The sequence below is a fragment of the Piliocolobus tephrosceles genome, chromosome 9 (genome assembly GCF_002776525.5).
Source record: "Piliocolobus tephrosceles isolate RC106 chromosome 9, ASM277652v3, whole genome shotgun sequence".
Taxonomy (NCBI): Eukaryota; Metazoa; Chordata; class Mammalia; order Primates; family Cercopithecidae; genus Piliocolobus; species Piliocolobus tephrosceles.
Genome location: NC_045442.1, coordinates 86,275,880 through 86,298,076, shown reverse-complemented (window position 1 = coordinate 86,298,076; position 22,197 = coordinate 86,275,880). Strand labels below are relative to the sequence as shown.

Here is a 22,197-nt window from a genome sequence, read left to right as displayed (position 1 = left end):
CCACGTGTTCACTATGCTATGTCTTTTGTCTACTTTTATATATTCAAAATTCCCCATAATACAAAAAGTTAAACATATTATTGAAGCAAGGGACAAGTAATAAAAATACTGAAGGATCTAGGCTGGCAAAGCATGGACAGAGATCCACACAGTTAACAGGAATATAAAAAACAAGGCTAGGCGCAGTGGCTCACGTCTATAATCCCAGTACTTTGGAAGGCTGAGGCAGGAGGATCACCTGAGTTCAGGAGTTTGAGAACAGCCTGAGCAACACAGTGAGACAACGTCACTACAAAAATTAAAAAATTAACTGGGTACAGTGGCACGTGCCTGTAGTCCCAGTTACTTGGGAGGCTGAGGTGGGAGGATCACTTGAGCCCAGGAAGTCAAGGCTACAGTGAGCTGTGACGGTGGCACTGCACGCCAGCCTGGGCAACACAGCAAGGCCATGTCTCTCAAAAAACCCCACAACGTAACAGGCGTTCCAGTTTCCCATGGTCTAGTTCTAGCACATCTGGTGCCATCTGCTGGCTGAACAATATGAAAGGAAGATGGAGTTTAAAGCGTCCTAAAACAAAAACAGTAGCCATCGAAGAATACATACTCATGAAGCATATATGAAGCATAAAAATGGGCAAAACTAAACATATTGTTTAAGGAATATCAGGAGGGACTGGCCATGTTTACTTCTTAAGTAGGGTGAAAACATACTTTCCAATCCTTTTAGCTGTACTTTCCCTTTTCTGCAACTTCAAGTTCTAACAGAAAACTGTGTCTTATCCTTTTGGAATTAACTCTTTAAAATTTATCTGGCTCATGATTTCAGAAACGTAAAGTCAAGACAGTAAGAAGTTCAAGTCAAATGATGGCAGCTTGAGCCATCACTCTCATGAGCTGCTTATGTCTTCATTACCATTTCCTATGGATCTGCATGCCCCCAAACAATCCAAAATTCCCATCAGCAATTCAACAATTTGAAAAGCATGTCAGGGTTTTCCAACAGGGTTGGAGAATGTAACAGGTGCAGCTGAGAAGTCAGGCTGGCGTAGCACTAGCTGACTGAGGGACACTGATTCAAAAAATCACTCGTTTTTAAAAGTTTAGAGTCAGTAATCTGATTCCTTAGTTGCTTTTGAGTAAGATTAAAAAACAAAGACAAAAAAGCACATAACTATGCTAACCATCTGTAATCTCAAGGGTATACTCATCAAACCAACAAAACAGAGCTTAATATTCAAGTATCACTACGTAAGATGGTTACATGAGACTTACTGTACATTTCTTGGTTTGGACCAGGCCATGTTCTGGGTTTCCTTCAATCCTAGCCGAAGACCATTCATTGCCCCAAACGCAGCCCCTGGTAAATCATAACAATTCACCCAGATAAGAGAGCTTTACATTAAAAAACAAACAAACAAAGAAACTCAAAACTGCATAACTACACTTCTGATTCTTTTTCATTTAATAGAAAAAGACAAATGTAAATATTAAAAAAAACCCCTGAAACCAACATTCTAACTGCTTTTGATTTTAAGCACCCTCAACTACTTGAACTGAGCACACTTGAGAAAAAAGTATGTTAACACTCACCTGTCATGCAACATCCTCCGATCGTAAAGAAGGCCAGCTCAAATCTGCCCCGGGTTTTATTAGCTCCAGTAGGTAAAATAAACTCATCTGTATCCTAAAAGGATAATAATGAAAACCAAGCTGAGGGTCTCTCAAGATACAAATCTTGTAAAGTCATCTTTTTTAACATTTCAAAGTAGTTTTTCACAGAAAGTAAACCTTAAATTAACTCAAACCTATACTTAAATAAAAATAAAACTTTCTGCAACAGTAATACCTAAATCAAAGTGAAATGAAATAGGAAACCCAGTTCTCAGAAGGGAGTCTCATTAAAGACTGTTTCCTTCATAACTTAAATCTGATAAATTTGTGCAAAAGTTAAGTTTAGAAAGGACAGCTCTAGAGAAAGGAACACTGAAAGCTATTAGAAGAATAGAATAGACAAGCAGTCTGGAAGAAGCAAACAACTTTCATTCTGTAGCAGCTATTTATTGTGCATCTTTCCATGTATAAAGCCAAATGTTCAAAAAAATGAGCAAAAACTAATAAAGTACAACAGTTTGGATCAATTATGCAAGGGCAAATGACCCCCTTTAAGAATTCTTATCTGTTTAAGGAGTATATATTCCTTTGATACTCTTAGAAAGCTACAGATCCTCTTTCTAGTAATTGTATATACAAACTATGGCATGAACCCCTGGAAGGTCACCCAAAATACTAAGATTGAGAAATGACACTCTTAAGAGCAAAATATGGTTACCAATTTTGAAGAGTCAATACACCTTTATGAAAAACACACCCGAAAAAACAAACAAAATTCTATCACCTTGCTGGATTAAAAAAAAACACACACACACACACACACTCATTTTTGGCAAGCTTTCCATGTAAAGATGGTTAAAATAAGCCTCCAATGGCTAGGTCACACTCTTGGCAAAAAGACACAGAGTGTGTTACATTTAACATAGTAAAGACCACTGACAATTAACATTCTCCTACATCCTTGTGGCAAACACTGAACGTTGATTCCGAAAAGTGTATTCCTGATCAGAAAACTGTGGTTCTGCCTTGGTTTTTTCTTTCTGGCATGTGCACACATCCTCACCAAAAATTGCAAAAGTAAACAAGCACATCCACTCTCATCACATAAGAACGGTCTGCTGGGCAATAATAAAAACTGAATAGATTCCATGTCATAGTATAATTGTATAGAGTTTTATAAATTTTGGATACTTCAACTTTTAAATTAATGACTTAGTATTAAACTGTGCTTTTTGTTTGAATTTTTTGAAATGCTAGATTCAATGTGGTAACTAATTATCCTTCATTCTCAGGCCATGGTTCCCGAGAAGAAAAAAAAAAAAAAAAAATCCTTCAATCCAGAAACAGATCACTAATTAAGAACAGAAAACTTGGCCAGGAGTGGTGCCTCCCACATGTAATCTCAGCACTTTGGGAGGCCGAGGTGGGTGGACTGCCGGAGCTCAGGAGTTTGAGGTCAGCCTGGGCAACACGGTGAAATCCCGTCTACTAAAACACAAAAAATTAGCTGGGTGTGGCAGTGTGCACCTGTAGTCCCAGCTACTTGGGAGGCTGAGGGAGGAGAACTGCTTGAAGTCAGGGGGCGGAGGCCGAGATCACGCAACTGCACTCCAGCCTGGGTGACAGAGCGAGACTCTATCTCCAAACAATAAATAAATAAACAAACAAACAAACAAAAAACTTTTAAAAAAAGGCTGTGATGAACATTATCAAGCAAGCACAAGTGCATGTCACCAACTCATTCTCCTGCTAGTAGCAACTAAAAAATAAAAATATAACAAGGGTTGCGAGCAAATGTCCAACACACAAACAAGGTTGTTATCAAAGTATGTTAATATGTTGAATGTAAGGAAGATTTACTAAAAAGCTCCTGTTAAACCTGTCCTGCTGACACTCCAGGACACTAGTATTACTAAAATCCCCTAAGTATCAGAGTTTGCTAACACAGAAGATAAATCCAAGAACGGGTATCAATGTACTTGCTAGAGAAAAAGAAAAAAAAGAAAAAACATTTTTAACTTATAATTTTGTGTGTTTAACAATATAGATGTCAAAAATATTTAAATTTTCCTTATTTTTGTACCAGACGTTCACCTGGGCTAACAAAAAAATTACTTGATACAATTAAAAAAAAAATTCAATGAGAATGTTAAGAGTAGTGATGATACAAAAGCATTAGTAAGAGAAACTACAGTACTGCATCAGATAAAAGTTGGTTAGGCACAGTGGCTCATGCTTGTAATCCCAGCACTTTGGGAGGCCGAGGTGGGAGGACTGCTTGAGCCCAGGAGTTCAAGACCAGCCTGGACAACATAGACCCTGTGTCTATTATTAAACAAGAAAAAAAAAAAAAGCTGTTGCCAAAGTCACGACATGGTGAGTTGAAGGTACTATTTTATTTAAGATGTCTCTAACCTTCAAAAGTATAAACAAAAGTTTTACAAAATGTAATTTCTATTAAGGTATCTTTAAATGTAAGGTTTCCTTAATTATTTCCAATAACAGATGAGGTTTACAAAACACTTTTTTAAGTCTGAAGTCCCTCTAGAATTCCAATGGAAGATAAATGTTCATGATGAAGAATGAATTCACAAGTTTTTTGGGGGGATACCAACTATTTTATGTCTAACCTTAATAAGCCCCATCTAGCAATGCAGGGCCACAATGATACTGAATTTGTAACTAGATCTAGAGTACAACCTCTAAATGTAGATTCAACATTAAAGCAAAATACATGCAACTAGTTTTGAAATTTTGAGTAAACCGACAAAGCGGCACTTTTAAAGCAAAAAAATCAATGAACACCCAATGTTAAAATATAACATTTGAAAAACATTTCAAAAATAATGAAGCTTTAAACTGGCAAGGTCCAAATCATCAACTTGCTTCAATTTGAACACTTAACACAAACAAGAAATGCAGCCACTGTCAGATGCTGTTAGTGATTCAACTCTGAAATAAAAGGTTCTAACCATAACTCTTAAATAAAAAAAAAAAAAAAAAAAAAAAAAGCCAGGCATGGTGGCTCACGCCTGTAATTCCAGCACTTTGGGACGCCAAGACAGGAGGATCACTTGAGGCCAGGAGTTAGAGACCAGCCTGGGCAAACAAGCCAGATCACATCATCTCTACAAAGAATGTGACAAAAAGAATTAGCCAGGTGTGGTGGTGTTCACCTGCAGCCCTACTACCTGGGAGGATGAGGTGGAAGGACTGCTTGAGCCTAGGAGTTTGAGGTTATAGTAAGCTATGCTTGAGGTTACAGTGAGCTATGATGCTGCTGCTGCAACTCCAGCCTGGGAGACAGAGTGAGACTTTGTCTCTTAGGAAAAAAAGAGAGAGAAAACAGAGTTACTGATATGTATCTCATGCACCATATAATTCACTTACTTAGCATGTACAATTCAGTGGTTTGTAGTATATTCAGAGTCATGCAACCAAGACTACAATCAATTTTAAAGCATCTTCATCACCCCCCGAAAAAATCACATACCCATTAGCAGTCACTGTCCATTTACTCTCAACCCTTGGCAGCTACTAATCTACTTTATTGTCCATATATTTGTCTATTCTGGACATTCCATATAAATGGAACCACACAATATGTGGTCTCTTGTGACTGGCTTCTTTCATTTAGGAAGTTTTAAAGGTTCATTTATATTGTAGCATAATTTAATAATTTTTTCATTGCCAAATAATATTCCATTGTATGGATATGCCACCTTTTTTTATCCATTCATCAGTGGATAAACATTTGGTTTGTTTCCATTTTTTGATTATGCATAATGCTACTAGGAACACTCACTCACAACTTATGTGCACAGAGGTTTTCAATTCTCTTGAGTATGGAGTATACATAAGTGAAATTGCCAGTCATAAGGTAACTCTATTTTTAACACTTTAAGAAACTGCCAGACTGTTTCCAAAAGCAGCTGTGTCATTTTACGTTTCCACCAGCAATGTACAGAAATCCAATTTCTCTACATCCTCAACAACATGTATTATTTTCTTTTTGATTATACTGATCCCCATGGGTGTAAAGAGGTATCTCATTGTGGTTTTATTTCTCTAATTAATGTTACTGATCAGCTTTCATGTCACTATTAGACATCTCTGTATCTTCATAAATGTCTACTCAAATCCTTTGCCCATTTTGCAATTATTTTTTACTAATGTTTTAAGCGTTAAAAAAATTAAATATTCTAGATATAAATTCCTTATCAGATACATAATATGCAAATATATACTCTCAATCTGTGGATTGTCTTTTCCCAATTTTTTTTTTTTTCCTTTTGAGACAAGGTCTCCATCTGTCACCAAGGCTGGAGTTAAGTGGCTTGATTACTCTCACTGAGACTTGACCTGCTGGACTGAAGTGATCCTCCCACCTTAGCCTCCCTAGTAGCTGGGACTACAGGTGCACACCGCCACACCCCGCTAATTTTTGTGATTTTTTTGCAGAGGATGGGATCTTCATATGTTGCCCAGGCAGGTCTCAAACTCCTGGGCTCAAGTGATCCTCCCGCCGCAGCCTCTCAAAAGTGTTGGGATTATAGGCGTGAGCCACTGCACTAGGCCTTTTTCCATTCTTTTTTTTTTTTGAGGCAGAGTCTTACTCTTTTGCCCAGGCTAAAGTGTGGTGGCATGATCTCGGCTCATCGCAACCTCTGCCTCCCAGGTTCAAGTAATTCTCCTGCCTCAGCCTCCCAAGTAGCTGGGATTACAGGCGCCCAGCACTGCGCCTGGTTAATTTTTGTATTTTTTAGTAGAGACAGGGTTTCACCATGTTGGCCAGGCTGGTCTCGAACTCCTGACCTCAGGTGACCCACCGGCCTCAGCCTCCCAAACTGCTGGCATTACAGGTGTGAGCCACTGCACCCAGCCTCCATTCTTGTTGGTATTGTCTGAATCACAAAATTTTAAAATTTTGATTAAATACAATCTATCAACATTCTTTTTATCACTTGTGCTTTTGGTGTCACATCCAAAAAATCACTGTCTAATCCAAAGTCACAACTACTTGTGCCTATGATTTCTTCTAAGAGTTCGACAGCTTTAGTTTACATTTAAGTCTTTAATTCATTTGGTGGTAACATTTTGTATATGGTGCAGGGTTAGGGTTCAACTTCATTCTTATGCATATGGATTCCAGTTGTCCTAACATCTCCCCTGACTTATCTTGGCATCCTTGTTGAAAAGCAAGGTCTTTCTTCTGGACTCTGTAGTTCATTAATCTATGGATTTATTCTTATGTTACTATCATGATGTGGTTCTGTAGAAAGTTTTGAAATTGACAAGTTCAAGTCCTCCAATTTATTTTCTCAAGGTCATTGGTCATTCAATGTACCCTGAATTTCCGTATGAATTTTAGGATAAAAGCTTGTCAATTTCTGCAAAAAAAAAAGCCAGCTGGGATTTTGACAGGCACTGCACTAAATCTGTTGGTTAATTTGGTGAGTACTGTCATGTTAATATTAAAATTTTCAGGATCACAGCATGTGTCTTTCCACTTAATTTCAATAACGTTTTATAGTTTTCAGAATATGTTTTGCACCTGGTCCATTCATTTCTAAGTATTCGCTTTTTAATGTTATTGGTAATGAACTGTTTTTTGTAATTTCACTTTTGTAGTGTTCACTGCGACTGTCTAGAAATATATTTATATATATTGAACTTGTATTCTGCAACTTGCTGAACTCGATCATTAGTTTTAATAGATTTTTGTGATTTATTTTCCTTTTGATTTTCTATAGATAAGATCATGTCATTGGTAAACAGATAGTTTAACATCTTTTTCAACTTGAATGCCATTTCATGTTCTTGACTAATTGCCCTGGTCAGACAATGCTGAATATAAATGAGAATAAACATACTTACTTTGTTCTTGATCTTAGGGAGAAGGTATTCAGTCTTTCACTATTAAATTATGTTAGCTTTGGATATTCTCTAGATGCCATTTATCAGGCTGAAGCCCCCTCTGTGTCTAGTTTTATTAATTAATTTAGAGATAGGGTCTCACTCTGTTGCCCAGGCTGGAGTGTAGTGGCGTGATCTCAGCTCACTGCAAGTTCTATCTCCAGGGTTCAAGCGATTCTCGTGCCTCAGTCTCTCAAGCAGCTGGGATGACAGGTAGGCACCACCACGCCTGGCTAATTTTTGTATTTTTAGTAGAAACAGGGTTTCACTATGTTGGCCAGGCTGGTCTCAAACTCCTGGCCTCAAGTGATCCGCCCGCCTCACTTCCCAAAGTGCTGGGATTACAGGTGTGAATCACTGTGCCCAGCCTAGTTTGTTTTTATAATCATAAATGGGGGTGTTGGATGTTGTCAAATGATTTTTGTGAATCTACTAAGATAAGCACATGGTCTATATTCTTTCCTCGATTGCTTTATTATAAATTGATATGGCACAATACATTAATTTTCAGGTGTTAAATCAACCTTGCTTTCCTAATATATCCAAGATATATTTCCTAATATATCTTGGATTCAAAAAGATACTCTTTGAAACTTTTGATGCTTAGTCAAAAGAACCCTGATATTGTAAACTGAGCTTTAAAACACACTTTGTCTGTAATCCCAGTACTTTGGGAGCCCGGTCAACATGGTGAAACCCCGTCCCTATTGAAAATACAAAAATTATCCAGGCGTTGTGGTGGGCACCTGTAGTCCCAGCTACTCCGGAGGCTGAGGCAGGATGATGGCCTGAATTTGGGAGGCGGAGGTTGCAGTGAGCAGAGATCGCGCTACCGCACTCCAGCCTGGAGGACAAAAGCAAAACTCCATCTCAAAACAAACGAACGAACAAACAACAACAACAAAAAAACTCCACACACTTTGTAATTAGGCACCCCAGTACTTTTATTGGGGTGCTTTCAAAAACTAATTCCGTTCTAGTTTTTAAAAAATAAGCCTTTGAAGGTAGTTAACTGATTTCAGAGAGATGCAGGCCAAGCTCCTAGTGTTTGTGAGGAAAAAAGGGTGAATGGAGACCAGAAACTTACTGCCTCCAGAAGTGTATGTCATAGTTCAAGTCAGCATAGCACTTGGCGTTTTTTTTTTTTTTTATGGTAAAATAATGCACCAAACTAGTAAAATCTTAATCTTACCTGCACGAGGTATCGCGGATCCACATTTAAATAAGGAGACAGAGGGTTCATACCAGTTACTAGAGAGAAAACAAAATGTCACATTGCAACGACATTCTTTAAGTTAATTCGGTTAGAGTTAATCCAGCTCCTGATTGTTACATGTGTTTGCAATTTTTATAGGCTCACTGAAGGTGAAAATTTTTTCCCATTTTATCCTCCCTGTCAGTTTGGGGGCTGACTCAGGATATCCTCAGATCCTCAATCCCAAACCAGGTTTTCCACTGGTGGCTCAGGCTTTTACACCAGTAAGATATTCGCAGTGTCACAGATCAGATTACTGAACTTACAGGAAGTGTAGCCTAGGCCATTTATAAAGTTAATTTCTTTCAATTTAGTACAAGAATGCTTGGTGACTATGTAAATTGCAGAATAAGACTGAGAAAAGACTAATCAATTCCATGGGAAAAACAGCGGTTGGGTTGGGTTTTCTGACTGTGTACATGTTGTATGTAAGTATTTCAAGGCAGTTCCTTCACGTATTACTATTAACGATTGATTTACTGTGGCAAGGTTGAGAATCCTTGGGTCATTACCACAGGTATGTGGGTCTGTGCAAAAGAAAACACAAACTTTCAGAGGGCCAGACCTGAATTCACTAACATTGAAAACAGTAAAACCTATCAATCTTTGGATTCTTCTGTATCTCAGCAGTTAATTCACAAATATATGCATCAGCTATGCCTCTGATCTTTTCATCAATTATAAGTACTGTTTATTCCATTTTCAACACCTATTTTGAATTGTGTTACTTATCTCTATTGCTATCATCCTAGTCCAACCATCATATCTCACAGCAACAACTTCCTACCTAACTCCTTGCTTTCTCTTGCCCCTTCAACTCACTGTCTACATAGCAACTACAGTGATTTTTCTTAAGAAAATCCAAACTCCTTACCATAACCTACAAAACCCTACATTAGCTGTCATTCCCTACCTCTCTGATTTCACAATCTTCAACTGATCCAACTCCCTTGTAACTATGAAGACAGAGTGGTCTAAGAGTTGTTCCTTAAACATACCAAATTTGTTTTGTTTCAGGACATTTGCACTAGCTAATTTCCTGGATACTTGCCTCCCAAGCATTTGTACTGTATTTGGGTCACAGCTCAAATGTCAACTCCCTTAAGATGTTTTCCCTAACCCGTTCTAAAATGGCATCCTGCTTCCATCACAATCTCATGACTCTGCTTTATTCCCTTTTACAGCACTTACCGCTAACTGTAATGTTTTAATTTATGTTTGTTGGCTTACCTCAGTATTACGTAAGCTCTGTGAGTGCAAGAGTCTTTTAAAAACAAAACAAAACAAAACAAAAAAACACAAAAAAACCACTATAGTCCTGCCCCCAGAAAACTAGCTAGCACACTGTAAAAGTTCAGTAAATGGTGTTCATTCCCTGGTCCCTCAATTTACCTTCAAATCTTAATCACATTAAGGTAACAATATTGTCACATTAAGGAAGTATATGCCGTTTGTGCTCTGAAACTCAGAGATATTAAAATTAATATGAAACTGTGTTCTAAACAGGTAGAGTGGTAGCTCAGGCCTAGGAACCCAGCACTTTGGGAGGCTGAGACAGGAGAATGGCTTGAGCTCAAGAGTTTGAGACCAGCCTGGGTAACACAGGGAGGTCCCATCTCCATAATAAGTCAAAAAAGAAAAATAGCCAGGCGTGGTGGCACGTGCCTAGAGTCCCAGCTACTTAGGAGGCTTAAAGGGGAGGATTGTTTGAGCTCAGGAGTGCGAGGCTTCAGTGAACTATAATCATGCCACAGCACCCCAACATGGGTGACAGAACGAGGTCCTGACTCTAAAAACAAAAAAAACCCAACAGAACAAAACACCTTGTGTTGTAGATTCCGTTTTATGACAAAGGTGACACCAAGGATATGAAAGGTCTTTTCTTTTATATTTTTTTGCGCTAGTCAGTCTGAACATATTTTGCTGTTGTTGTCCTTTAGCATAAAACACCTAGAAAAATATTACAAGGATTCTCTAAAAAGAAAGTACTTTCGTAAAGGTTTTATCCACGACCAACTGCCTATCTTTAGGTCCAAGTTCTATTTATCCAGTTGAATAACCACAGTTACAAAGTACCAAGGTTCTGGAATACATATTCGCAAGACTGAGGAAAGGCAAAGGCAAGGTATTTATGCCTCTGTATCCTTTATGTTGCTGCTTATTTCCTTTCCTATAATTCTTACCTGGCTTCTTTCTTCATGTCTATATATCACCTTTAAAGTTCAGCTTACTTCCTAGCTCCTAAAGATGGTTTCCCAGCCTGTCCCAAGTCATATTTATTTCTCACTTATATGCAATACTACTGAATGTTCTACCCTGACGGCTACTTGGGGGTTCAGAATACGTCGCTGTGTACTAAAAAGTTAACTACGGCTTGCTATTTGGAATACATTTACTCCCAAGGCTGGGCTGTACTCTTTGGGCCAATCAGACGGCCCACCACACACAAAAGACACGAGGCTTGGATAGAAACCTAAGAAAACATGCATGATCTCGCGAGTCCAGGTCAGTCACGGACAGTTTCCCCGGGAGATCCGTGGCCCTTTTTAAGGCCTTTCGATCTTGAAAGAACAGCCATGCAGACACACTAACCCCACCACTGGTGCTGAAGCTTGTAAATGCCAGAAAGGAAAAAAAACAACAAAAAAACATAAAACATGGGACGCGCAACTTTAGTGAAGACGCAAGAACCAGTCAGAAATAATCGCAAGGTAGGCCCCATACTTACGCGGGACGCCAGCCAAATCCGCGTGCGAGTAACCTGCTCCGCCGGCTCCGAAAAAGCCGGCCAATCCCCCTGTGGTTTTGTTGCCGCTTCCCCCGCCTCCTTCCATGGTATCTCAGCAAACCGAATGGTTCCTGCCGCTGTCTCGAGTCTGGGTGGTCCGCTGGGCCGTTGCTCCTCAGTAACAGCGGGTAACCCCCGCGTTGCTAGCGCCTCCTTCACACGCTGACCTTCCGGGCGCCGGTTCCTGCTAAGCGCCGCACTTCCGCTTTGCGGCAGTGTGCGCCCCGGAAGCCGGAAGCGCCTGACGGCAGCTTTCCGGTGGTGGGAAAGGGAACGAATCCCGAATCAAAGCGGCGCATTCTGAGGCAGGTGGGGTGCCAGTGGAAGAAGGACGGCAGGAGAGTGTTTATGGCCTGACTTGGGAGGCCGGCGGGTCAGCAATTGCAGAAGCAGGAAGCAGCGGAGAGGGAATGGTGCGGGGAGGCGCTGAGGAGGTGCAGTCCATTCCTCTCACGGTTAGTGAATGAGGCTCTCCGCCCGGGCCGGCCCGGGGACAGTGCGCTGCGGGTCCCAGCATGAATGCGGGCCCCGACTGTGAACCCTGCACCAAGCGACCCCGCTGGGGCGCCGCTCCAACTTCGCCGGCTGCTTCGGACGCCCGGAGCTTTCCCAGCAGGCAGAGGCGCGTCCTCGACCCCAAGGACGCTCACGTGCAGTTCAGGGTCCCACCGTTCTCGCCAGCCTGCGTCCCAGGGCGGGCGGGACAGCACAGAGGCAGCGCCACCTCGCTTGGTACGTGGGAAAATAAAAATCTTTGTCCTTCGCCTCGGCCGGAACCTTCTGGTCTCAGTCTGAGGACCCAGGGGCTCCAGTCACTCCTTTCTGGTCTTGTGTGCATTATTATGCTGAGGTCCACTTGCTGAGCTACCAAAGCCACTAGTGGGTGAATGGGGCTGCATATTTCCCAAGTGCTATTGATGTGAGAAACTGATGAGCAGTCACTCATAGGGCGGAAAATGGCAGGAGACTCCACCACCTGTTTGCTTCATCAGGTTTAATTGAGAAATTGCCTTATTCGTCAAGGAGATGTAATTGTGTATGTGAAACAGTAGGACGCTTTAGCCTCTAGATAGGAAGAAAACAACTTTACTTGTTCAGGTTCTGGGTCTCAGGGTGCAGAGCTATTAGTCTAAGCTGACATTGTACCCGTCCCTGGCATGCAGTGTTGAACAAGAGAAGCTTGGCCTCTGCCTTCATATCTTGAAATCTATCTGGAGAGATAGACAATAGCAAAAGTTAATATAATAAAAGGTAATGGATGTTCTCATAGATGAAGGACAGATTGTTCTACCTAATCTAATTTATGGGATCGAAAATAGTCCTCCAGAAGATGAGATGCTTATTCTGAGAACTTTAGAATGAGTAGAAGTTAGATGAGGAGGAAGTAAGGGAGTGTTTCAGGAGTGCAATTGAGGCTTGGCGCGGTGGTTTACACCTGTAATCCCTGCACTTTGGGAGACCGGGGTTGGTGGATCACCTGAGGTCAGGAGCTCAAGACCAGCCTTACCAGTGTGGTGAAACCCCGTCTCTACTAAAAATCAAAAAAAAATTAGCCGAGCGTGGTGGCGGGCAGCTGTAATCCCAGCTACTCGGGAGGCTGAGGCAGGTGAGGCAGGAGAATCGCTGGAACCCGTGGGCGGAGGTTGCGGTGAGCCGAGAGGGCACCATTGCACTCCAGCCTGGGCAACAAGAGCGAAACTCCGCCTCAGAAAAACAAAAACAAAACAAAACAAAAACAGAAGTGTAATTGATACATAGAGTGAACGCAAGAGAGTGAGAGATAAGGCTGCAGGGTGGTACAAAAAAGTTAAATCAAATTGGATATGTAGACATTGCTAAGGATTTTGAGCTTTAAGGGCATTGAGAAGCTACTCAAGGGTTTTTAGGAGGGGAGTGATTTGATTAGACTTATTTGTTGAAAAGTCTGTGTGGCTGGTGTGTGGACAATAAAGAATGAATTGGAAAGGAACTCAAGTGGAGCCTCAAGACTCAGTTAAGGAGCTAATCTAGGTTGGAAATAATTGTAACTTAGACCTGGATGCTGGCAGTAGGGAAGGGGATGGATTCATGAAAGAATGGGATGCTTGAGAAGAAATATTTTTGTGCTGGAGAAATAGATTGGGGAGTTCTTGGCATAAACATTATAATGGATGCTATGGGCATAGATAACATATAAACATGTAGAGAAAGTAAAGGTTGACCTAGGGCAGAAGCCTTAGGAACACCAAAGTTCAAGGGTAGACTGAAGAGAAGCGGCTGCAGAGGTGGAAGGAAAGCCTGGCTTGTGTTGTGTCAGGCAAAGGAGAGCATTTCAAAAAGGATGCATTCGTTAACAGTGTAAGAGGCTGGGCAGAGCTCGGGCAGTTCTCTGATGAAGAGTGTACACTTAGATGTCTTCATACTTAGGGGCAGTACCAAGCCGACTTTCACTGAGCCTTGAAGGATGAGGAAGATTTGCTGTATAAATCAGGAGGAGAAAGAATTATACACGCAGAGGTAATAAGACATGCAAAAGTTGGTAAGACTGGAGCATAAGGTGACAGAGGAGTGTCAGATGAGGCTGAGTGGCAGGCAGGAGCTTATGAAGAAACTCAAGTTCCATTTTAAGGAATTTAAACCTTATTCTGTGGTTGATGGAGAAACCACTAAAAAGCTTTTAAGTGTGGGAATACCATTTGGTTAATATTTTAGAAAATATGGCTTAAACTAGGACTTTTGGACTTTTCTAACTGCAACCCACAGCATAAATTTTATCCGGTACACAGAGTTAGAAATATATGTAACCTGGCAAATAAGCCGTATTTATAACTGAAATAAATGCTCCATGAAATAATACTTAACTTTACTATGTGTGATGCATTCTTGTATTGTCTGTGTTATTTCATTGAAAATTGACTGGGTATTTGTAGTTTGTAGAATACTGGATAGTCAAGACTATAGACAGGGAGACTAGTTGCAAGAAACATGGCAGTTGTCTAATAAGTGATGTGTTTAAAGGGTATACGAAAGGGATGAATTTAAAATTTAGGATGTAGATTTCAGAGAACTTGGTATAGGGGAGAGGGGACTGAAGGTGAACTTCAGGTGTGTGTTCAGGTGAACTTCAGCTCCTGTGACTGGATAATTTGTGGTTTCATTAACCTTATTTGCATGTAAAGAAGGAGTTAGTTGCAAATAGGGGTGAGGACAGTCAGTCCTCACTGGTTGGATCTTAAGATTTCTGCAGAAGAGGTACCAAATGAATACTTGGGGCTGTATTTCACATGTTTAAATGTTTTCTATATACCTGGGACAGGACACCAATTAACAATGTTCAAAGACTATATTTGTATCAAAAGCCCATTGTTTGAATTTTTGGGATTCCTTTAGGAACTTGGTATTTAAATTTTTATACATAATTATCTTAGGACAAGTAGGTGGGGTAGAGAAATGGATATTTACTCAGTGTCTTTAAATTTTACATTATTTATCCTCCTGGGCACGTTTCTTATATTGACTGAAATCGCAAATTTTGCTGGGCATGGTGACATGCACCTGTAGTCCCAGCTACTTGGGAGGCTAAGGCAAGAGGATCACTTGAGCCCGGGAGTTCCAGTCCAGCTTAAGCAGCATAGCGAGACCCCACTTCTGAAAAAAGAAAAAAAAAAAATCTGCAAACCTGCAGATTGGCAGAACTCAGCATGTTATTCACATTGTGATGATAAAGGGTTTATCCAGATGCGTTGCTATGGACTTTTTGTGAAAGTGGAGCGTGCCTTTGAAATGCAGGTGAATGTTATTGCATTTTGTGCCTTTTGGCTGTATCTATAGCTGTTAATTGAATGACCTGCTGATTAAAATACACTGGTTACTGAGTAATGTTACTGATGAGAGTAAATGTAAATGGTGTGAAGTCAAAGTTGAAGAATTACTGATCTCAGTGGGGAAAAAAAAGACTGGGTGGAAATGTTGGGAGATAACATATTTGTTGAGTGTTTTGTGAGACTGAACACAATATATTCTCTAATTTTTGCATTTTAATTGATCAACATAACCCTTAGAAGTAGGTGTGGTTAGCTTCATTTTCTGGGTGAGTAAATAAAGACTTAACAAAGTGAAGCAACTTGACCAAGATGGTACTAGTAAGTGACTGAACAAAGATCTCAATCCAAGATGATCTGACTCTAGATCTTGTATCTTCGTCACTTCTTACTGCCACTCTTTTTGCCTTGTTGTGACTATTTCTAGTTAAAATTCACAGGAAACCTGGAAAGCATCATTTTATGCTTCAGGAGCAAGAGGGATAAAGCTCTGACACAGTCCTGTGGTGTGTTGGGAAGGAAACCTTAGGAAGCCAAAAGTAGTGATATTGCAAAGAGCAGTAAGCAGTCCTTTCTCTGAGGCCCTAAGAAGGACTGATCAATGTTTTATTAGCAGAAGATACTGGTTCCTCACCTCTTGCTTTTCCTCCTTCATCCCTTCCTCAGGCTTCAGGAAACCTGAAACTGGAGAGAAAACACATTCTCAGAGTCAGGGCTACATGAGAGAGCTCTCTTCCTCACCATTGCTGGAACACTCCTGGTTTTTCATGAAATGATGTGTGCAGTCTTTAGGTTCTGTAGACTTATCACTGGAGTATGTGCTTCGTGTGTGTTGTAGGAACCTAGTCATTGCATCTTAACATTAATCCTTATATTTATGGAAAAAAGATGTTTTAACTTCTAAACCAACTCAAAAAATGAATGTTTTGGCATATTACTGGTTTGTAATTTGAGGAATTTTTTTTTTTTTTTTTTTTTTTAAGATGGAGTCTCGCACTGTTGCCCAGGCTGGAGTGCGGTGGCACGATCTCAGCTCACTGCAAGCTCCGCCTCCCGGGTTCACACCATTCTCCTGCCTCAGCCTCCCGAGTAGCTGGGACTACAGGCGCCCGCCACAATGCCCGGCTAATTTTTTGTATTTTTAGTAGAGACGGGGCTTCACCATGTTAGCCAGGATGGTCTCTATCTCCTGACCTCGTGATCAGCCCATCTTGGCTTCCCAAAGTGTTGACATTACAGGAGTGAGCCACCGCGCCTGGCCCAATTTGAGGATTTTCTAAACTATACTTGCTGTATTTGATATAAAGAAAATAAATAGAGAATACAGAACTATAGAAAAAGTTTCAGAATCAGATGGTTTATCCTCTTACTCCCTCTGACTGAGGTTCATTTTTTCTCTGAAGCCTGATCTGCTGCAGAAATGCTAAATAAAATCATTGAAGTAATGGTGTTTAACAATAAGAAATCACTATGCATGATTACTTTTTTGTGATAGAAACTATTTTTGAAACACTAATCAAAGATTTTTACTAGTTGGATTATAAGTATTTTGTGGAGGCCGGGCGCGGTGGCTCAAGCCTGTAATCCCAGCACTTTGGGAGGCCGAGACGGGCGGATCACGAGGTCAGGAGATCGAGACCATCCTGGCTAATATGGTGAAACCCCGTCTCTAATAGAAAATACAAAAAACTAGCCGGGCGACGAGGCGGGCGCCTGTAGTCCCAGCTACTCGGGAGGCTGAGACAGGAGAATGGCGTGAACCCGGGAGGTGGAGCTTGCAGTGAGCTGAGATCCGGCCACTGCACTCCAGCCTGGGCAGCAGAGCAAGACTCCGTCTCAAAAAAAAAAAAAAAAAAAAAAAAAAAAAAATAAGTATTTTGTGGAAGGTAAAGATTATATAGCAACTGAATATTTTTCTGGTATAAAATTCTCCCCGTCTGAAATGTATTTTGATTATGCCATTATCTCAATGAAAAATAAACCACTTATTTTCGTCTGTTTGAGCCTGCATCTGTTTTGCTCAATATGGTATTTGAGGAGAGGTAGGTAAATAAGAAAGATCCTGTGACTTAGCGTGCTAAGATTCTTACATTCAATTTAGTGAATATCTCAAATCTTAGACATTTGCGAATGTTTAAGATTTTATTTCTGATGCTAAAATATGATGTACATTTAATCCCTATTCAATATATTAAATTTTGACAGCATACTTACTTCTAATGATTATATAAAATGTGGCTTGTATTTATTTATATTGCATCTCCCTTTCCTGAGCTATCAATTCTACTGTTGCTACTATCTGCTGGTGTGTTGGGAAGGAAACCTTAGGAAGCCAAAAGTAGTGATATTGTTTTCTATCTAGTTACTTGTTTGGCATCTCAAATTTAGTGTAGGCAGAATCGACCTAATCATACTTTTTCCCTAAACACAATTCTCTTATATTCCATATTTCTACTTAAGGCTGTCATTATTTTTCAAGTCTCTCAAGCCCAAAGCTTAAAGTCACTTTTAACTTCCCCTCTTATTGTGAAGTCTGTAATGACTCTCCTCACTTTTACTACTCTCACAAGGACTAGTTTATGTTCTTGGCCAGTCACTGTTCAATCTAGTGGATTATCAAAATCACTTTTGGAAAAAAAAAAAAAAAAGATTCCAGCTCCCCTCATGCCTTCATCCTACTCACATATAGATTCTGATTCAGTAGGACTGGGTGTGCCTGGCTTCCTGATGATCCAGATAGTTTAGGAACCACTGACCTGGACTAGTAGCTCTCTCCCTGGTTTCTGGCAATAAGCTCTTCACTCTTGCCCCTCAGATTTATCCTCCAGGCTGTCATGCATGACTGTGAGCCTCCTAGATGAGAGGAATCGTATCTTTCAACACATTTTTTGTACTTCTCTTTGTGGGTCATTCAAGATCCTGTTGTATGATATGATCCTGGCTGACTTTTCAACCATATTTTCTTTTGCTTTCTTTTTAAGTTCTTTATATTTCCCTGATATTGGTGCTTTTGCTTATAATTTTCTTTTTATGTGACTTGCATGTTTACTTTTCAAGGCATAATTCAAGCCTTACCTTTTCCAAAGAAATCTTACCGATTATGCCCCAGTTTCTCCTGTTCACCGAAGTAGTGTCTTCCTCGGAAATAACCTTAATTCGTTTATCGGGACCTCTTTTAATAATAATGATAATGAAGAATCAACATTTACTAAGCATAAACCAGATAATGCCCTAAACACTTCACATAAACTATTTTTACTTAAATTAAGCCTTATCTCATGAGAGACAGTTATTTTGCACGTTTACAAATGAGGGATCTAAGATACGGAGAAATGACCCCTCACAGAGTAACTTAGGAAGCTAATGGGAGAATCAGGATTTGAATGCAAATGTTCTGATTCCATAGCCTATGCTGTTATCCATTAGGCCATACCAACTCTCTTAGGCAGCAGTCATTTTCTACCCTGTGTCATACGTATTAACATTTATGTTCCTATCTTACTGGCATTACTTGAGGGCAAATACTTGAGTTATTAATCTTTTGTTTAACCTGTAGAACCTAGTATAGTTCCTTGTATGTATAATATGCTGTATATGTTTTCTGTTTGAAGGAATGTGTGAATATACATTTTTTTTTTATAGTTTTCAAACAAAAGACTATTACCAGTTGGATGGACACTAAAGGAATCAAGACAGCGGAATCAGAAAGGTATAGAGACATTCCTATATAGAGAGATGAATAATAATACATGGATGTTTTATCTTGTTGCTTTAGTATTTTCTTTCTTTGTTCATGCTTTTCTATTCTCCTTTATCTATGTTAATTCAAAATCACCTTAAAAGTAATTTTTTAGAGAGTCTTGTGTGCCAGGGACGGTCCTGTATACTTGAAATACTGAGATGAGACAGGAATAGTCTGTGTCTTTTTTTTTTGAGATGGAGTCTCGCTGTGTCGCCCAGGCTGGAGTACAGTGGCGAGATCTCGGCTCACTGCAAGCTCTGCCTCCTGGGTTCACGCCATTCTCCTGCCTCAGCCTCCCGACTAGCTGGGACTACAGGCGCCCGCCACCATGCCTGGCTAATTTTTTGTATTTTCAGTAGAGACGGGGTTTCACCAGGTTTAGCCAGGATGGTCTCGATCTCCTGACCTCGTGATCCGCCCGCTTCGGCCTCCCAAAGTGCTGAGATTACAGGCATGAGCCACTGCGCCCGGTCAGTTTGTGTCTTTAAGATACTTACAGTGTAGCAGTGGCCACACACACAAAAACACATACTTACTGCCTAGTGTGATGGATGCAATAGTAAAGGTATGAGCAAGGCACAGTGGTGGTTAGTGTGTAGAAGAAACAAAAGTTCAACTTTACTTTTGGTCCCTAAAGTAAGACTGCATAGAGAAGTGAGTGACATTTATGACTTGAAGGAAAGGCAGGTGTTTGCCAGACACACAGCTGCAGGGAGGGCATTAGGGGCACATGCAAAGGCATGGAGTCATGGAAGACATGTGCTCAGGTAACTAAAGGGAGTTTAATTACTGCTGTGACACTGGGGGTATGATTGGATAAGTGACTTTTTTGTATTATAAGTTGTTTTTAGTTCTTTCTGTTCTCTTGTAGTTTGGATAGTAAAGAAAACAACAATACAAGAATAGAATCCGTGATGAGTTCTGTACAAAAAGATAACTTTTACCAACATAATGTAGAAAAATTAGAAAATGTTTCTCAGCTAAGTCTTGATAAGTCACCCACTGAAAAAAGTACACAGTATTTGAACCAGCATCAGACTGCAGCAATGTGTAAGTGGCAAAATGAAGGGAAACACATGGAGCAGCTTTTGGAAAGTGAACCTCAGACAGTAACCCTGGTACCGGAGCAGTTTAGTAATGCTAACATTGATCGGTCACCTCAAAATGAAGATCACAGTGACACAGATAGTGAAGAAAATAGAGACAATCAACAGTTTCTCACAATGGTAAAGCTTGTAAATGCAAAGCAGACTACAGAAGATGAACAGGCCAGAGAAGCTGGAAGCCACCAGAAGTGCAGCAAGTCTTGCCATCCTGGGGAAGACTGTGCAAGCTGTCAGCAAGAGGAGATAGACGTCGTGCCAGAGAGTCCATTGTCAGATGCTGGCTCTGAGGATGTTGGTACTGGACCAAAAAATGACAACAAATTGAGTAGACAAGAAAGTTGCCTAGGAAATTCTCCTCCATTTGAGAAGGAGAGTGAACCCGAGTCACCGATGGATGTGGATAATTCTAAAAATAGTTGTCAAGACTCAGAAGCAGATGAGGAGACAAGTCCAGGTTTTGATGAACAAGAAGATGGTAGTTCCTCCCAAACAACAAATAAACCTTCAAGGTTCCAAGCAAGAGACGCTGACATTGAATTTAGGAAACGGTATTCTACTAAGGGAGGTGAAGTTAGATTACATTTCCAATTTGAAGGAGGAGAGAGTCGCACTGGAATGAATGATTTAAATGCTAAACTACCTGGAAATATTTCTAGCCTGAATGTAGAATGCAGAAATTCCAAGCAACATGGAAGAAAGGATTCTAAAATCACAGATCATTTCATGAGACTGCCCAAAGCAGAGGACAGAAGGTAATTTTCTGTGAGGAATATCTCTCCAATAGCATAATATGCTTTATAGTTTTGTAAGGGAGTTTAACGAAGCTATGATTTCTAGTAAAGCAAAGAAATGGTTTTGTTTCTTGTTAACTACTTAGGCGAAATTTAAACCTAAACTCTAAAGTTTAAACTCTAAAAAGGCTAGAAACAGAAAACAAGAAATAAAATGAGTATTAGAAATCAGATTTTTAGTTTCATGAGCTTCCTTTTGGTATTTATGGGAATAACGAGAACATGAAAATACTAGGTTGATAGTAGCTACTGTTTCTTCAGCCAGACATTCTTGTAGGCCATTGTGTATTACACTTTTTTTTTTTTTTTTTTACACTGTTTAATGCCGTGACAGGCAGACAGATGGTATTATACTCACTAAATGGGAAAACTGAGATTTGGGTTAGAGAATTCGCTGGAATCATGCACCTTCTGAGTGGTAATGCTGGGATTTAAATCCAGGTGTGTCATATTACAAAGCTTATATTTTGCCATTACCCCATATGGAATCTTAAATCCCATCCATGATTTCTGCGATATGAGTTTCCTGAGATAGTGCAATCAGCATGTAATAGTGAGTTCACTTCATTGAAAATTACTGTGTAGATGATACTGTGAACCATGACTCATTTCTGTTTTGAGAAGGTGATTTACATGTGTTTGGAACTTTCTTCCACAGACTGTTAAAAATAAGCTCTTGAGTTTTATAAGCTTTATAAGTTTTTCTGTTGATTGTAAATATAAAATGTAATGAAATGAGTGACCAAGTATGGCATACTTTAAACATCTGGGTAAGTTTTGTGCTTGTGTATCTAAGGGAGTTAAAACAGCAAATAGTTTGTGACTAAATACATTTGTCTTGACCTTAGAAAAGAACAATGTGAAACCAAACATCAAAGAACAGAAAGGAAGATCCCTAAATACGTTCCGCCTCACCTTTCTCCAGATAAGAAGTGGCTTGGAACTCCCATTGAGGAAATGAGAAGAATGCCTCGATGTGGGATCCGGCTGCCTCTCTTGAGACCATCTGCCAATCACACAGTAACTATTCGGGTAGGTAGCACCTCTTATCTATCATAAGAGAAGACTGGAAGTCCTCATGTATTATTAAGTGAGAAACAGACCAAGGCTTAGAAAGTTCTTCTGTTTTCTGCATATATAAAATACTGAGACTCCTACAGTATGGAACGATGTAATGATAACCTAGTT

General features: G+C 40.0%; 2 protein-coding genes across 6 annotated transcripts in view; one reads left to right on the top strand and one right to left on the bottom strand.

Moving 5' to 3' along the window:
- Nucleotides 1-11,796, bottom strand: part of LOC111554533 (mitochondrial import inner membrane translocase subunit Tim23) — a 30,707-nt gene extending 18,911 nt beyond the window's left edge. The window contains exons 1-4 of one of the 2 annotated variants that reach the window (XM_023230125.1): nt 11,511-11,796; nt 8,720-8,778; nt 1,591-1,684; nt 1,273-1,357 (exon numbers count right to left, since the gene is read on the bottom strand). In XM_023230125.1, coding sequence (XP_023085893.1) covers nt 1,273-1,357; nt 1,591-1,684; nt 8,720-8,778; nt 11,511-11,616 — 344 coding nt within the window. In that variant the 5' untranslated portion in view covers nt 11,617-11,796. The remainder of the gene's footprint in view (nt 1-1,272; nt 1,358-1,590; nt 1,685-8,719; nt 8,779-11,510) is intronic. The other variant, XM_023230126.1, reaches the window with a different exon arrangement.
- Nucleotides 11,785-22,197, top strand: part of PARG (poly(ADP-ribose) glycohydrolase) — a 134,024-nt gene continuing 123,611 nt past the window's right edge. The window contains exons 1-4 of one of the 4 annotated variants that reach the window (XM_023230121.1): nt 11,785-12,302; nt 19,013-19,079; nt 19,984-20,970; nt 21,858-22,041. In XM_023230121.1, coding sequence (XP_023085889.1) covers nt 12,086-12,302; nt 19,013-19,079; nt 19,984-20,970; nt 21,858-22,041 — 1,455 coding nt within the window. In that variant the 5' untranslated portion in view covers nt 11,785-12,085. The remainder of the gene's footprint in view (nt 12,303-19,012; nt 19,080-19,983; nt 20,971-21,857; nt 22,042-22,197) is intronic. The other 3 variants (XM_023230122.1, XM_023230123.1, XM_023230124.1) reach the window with 3 other exon arrangements.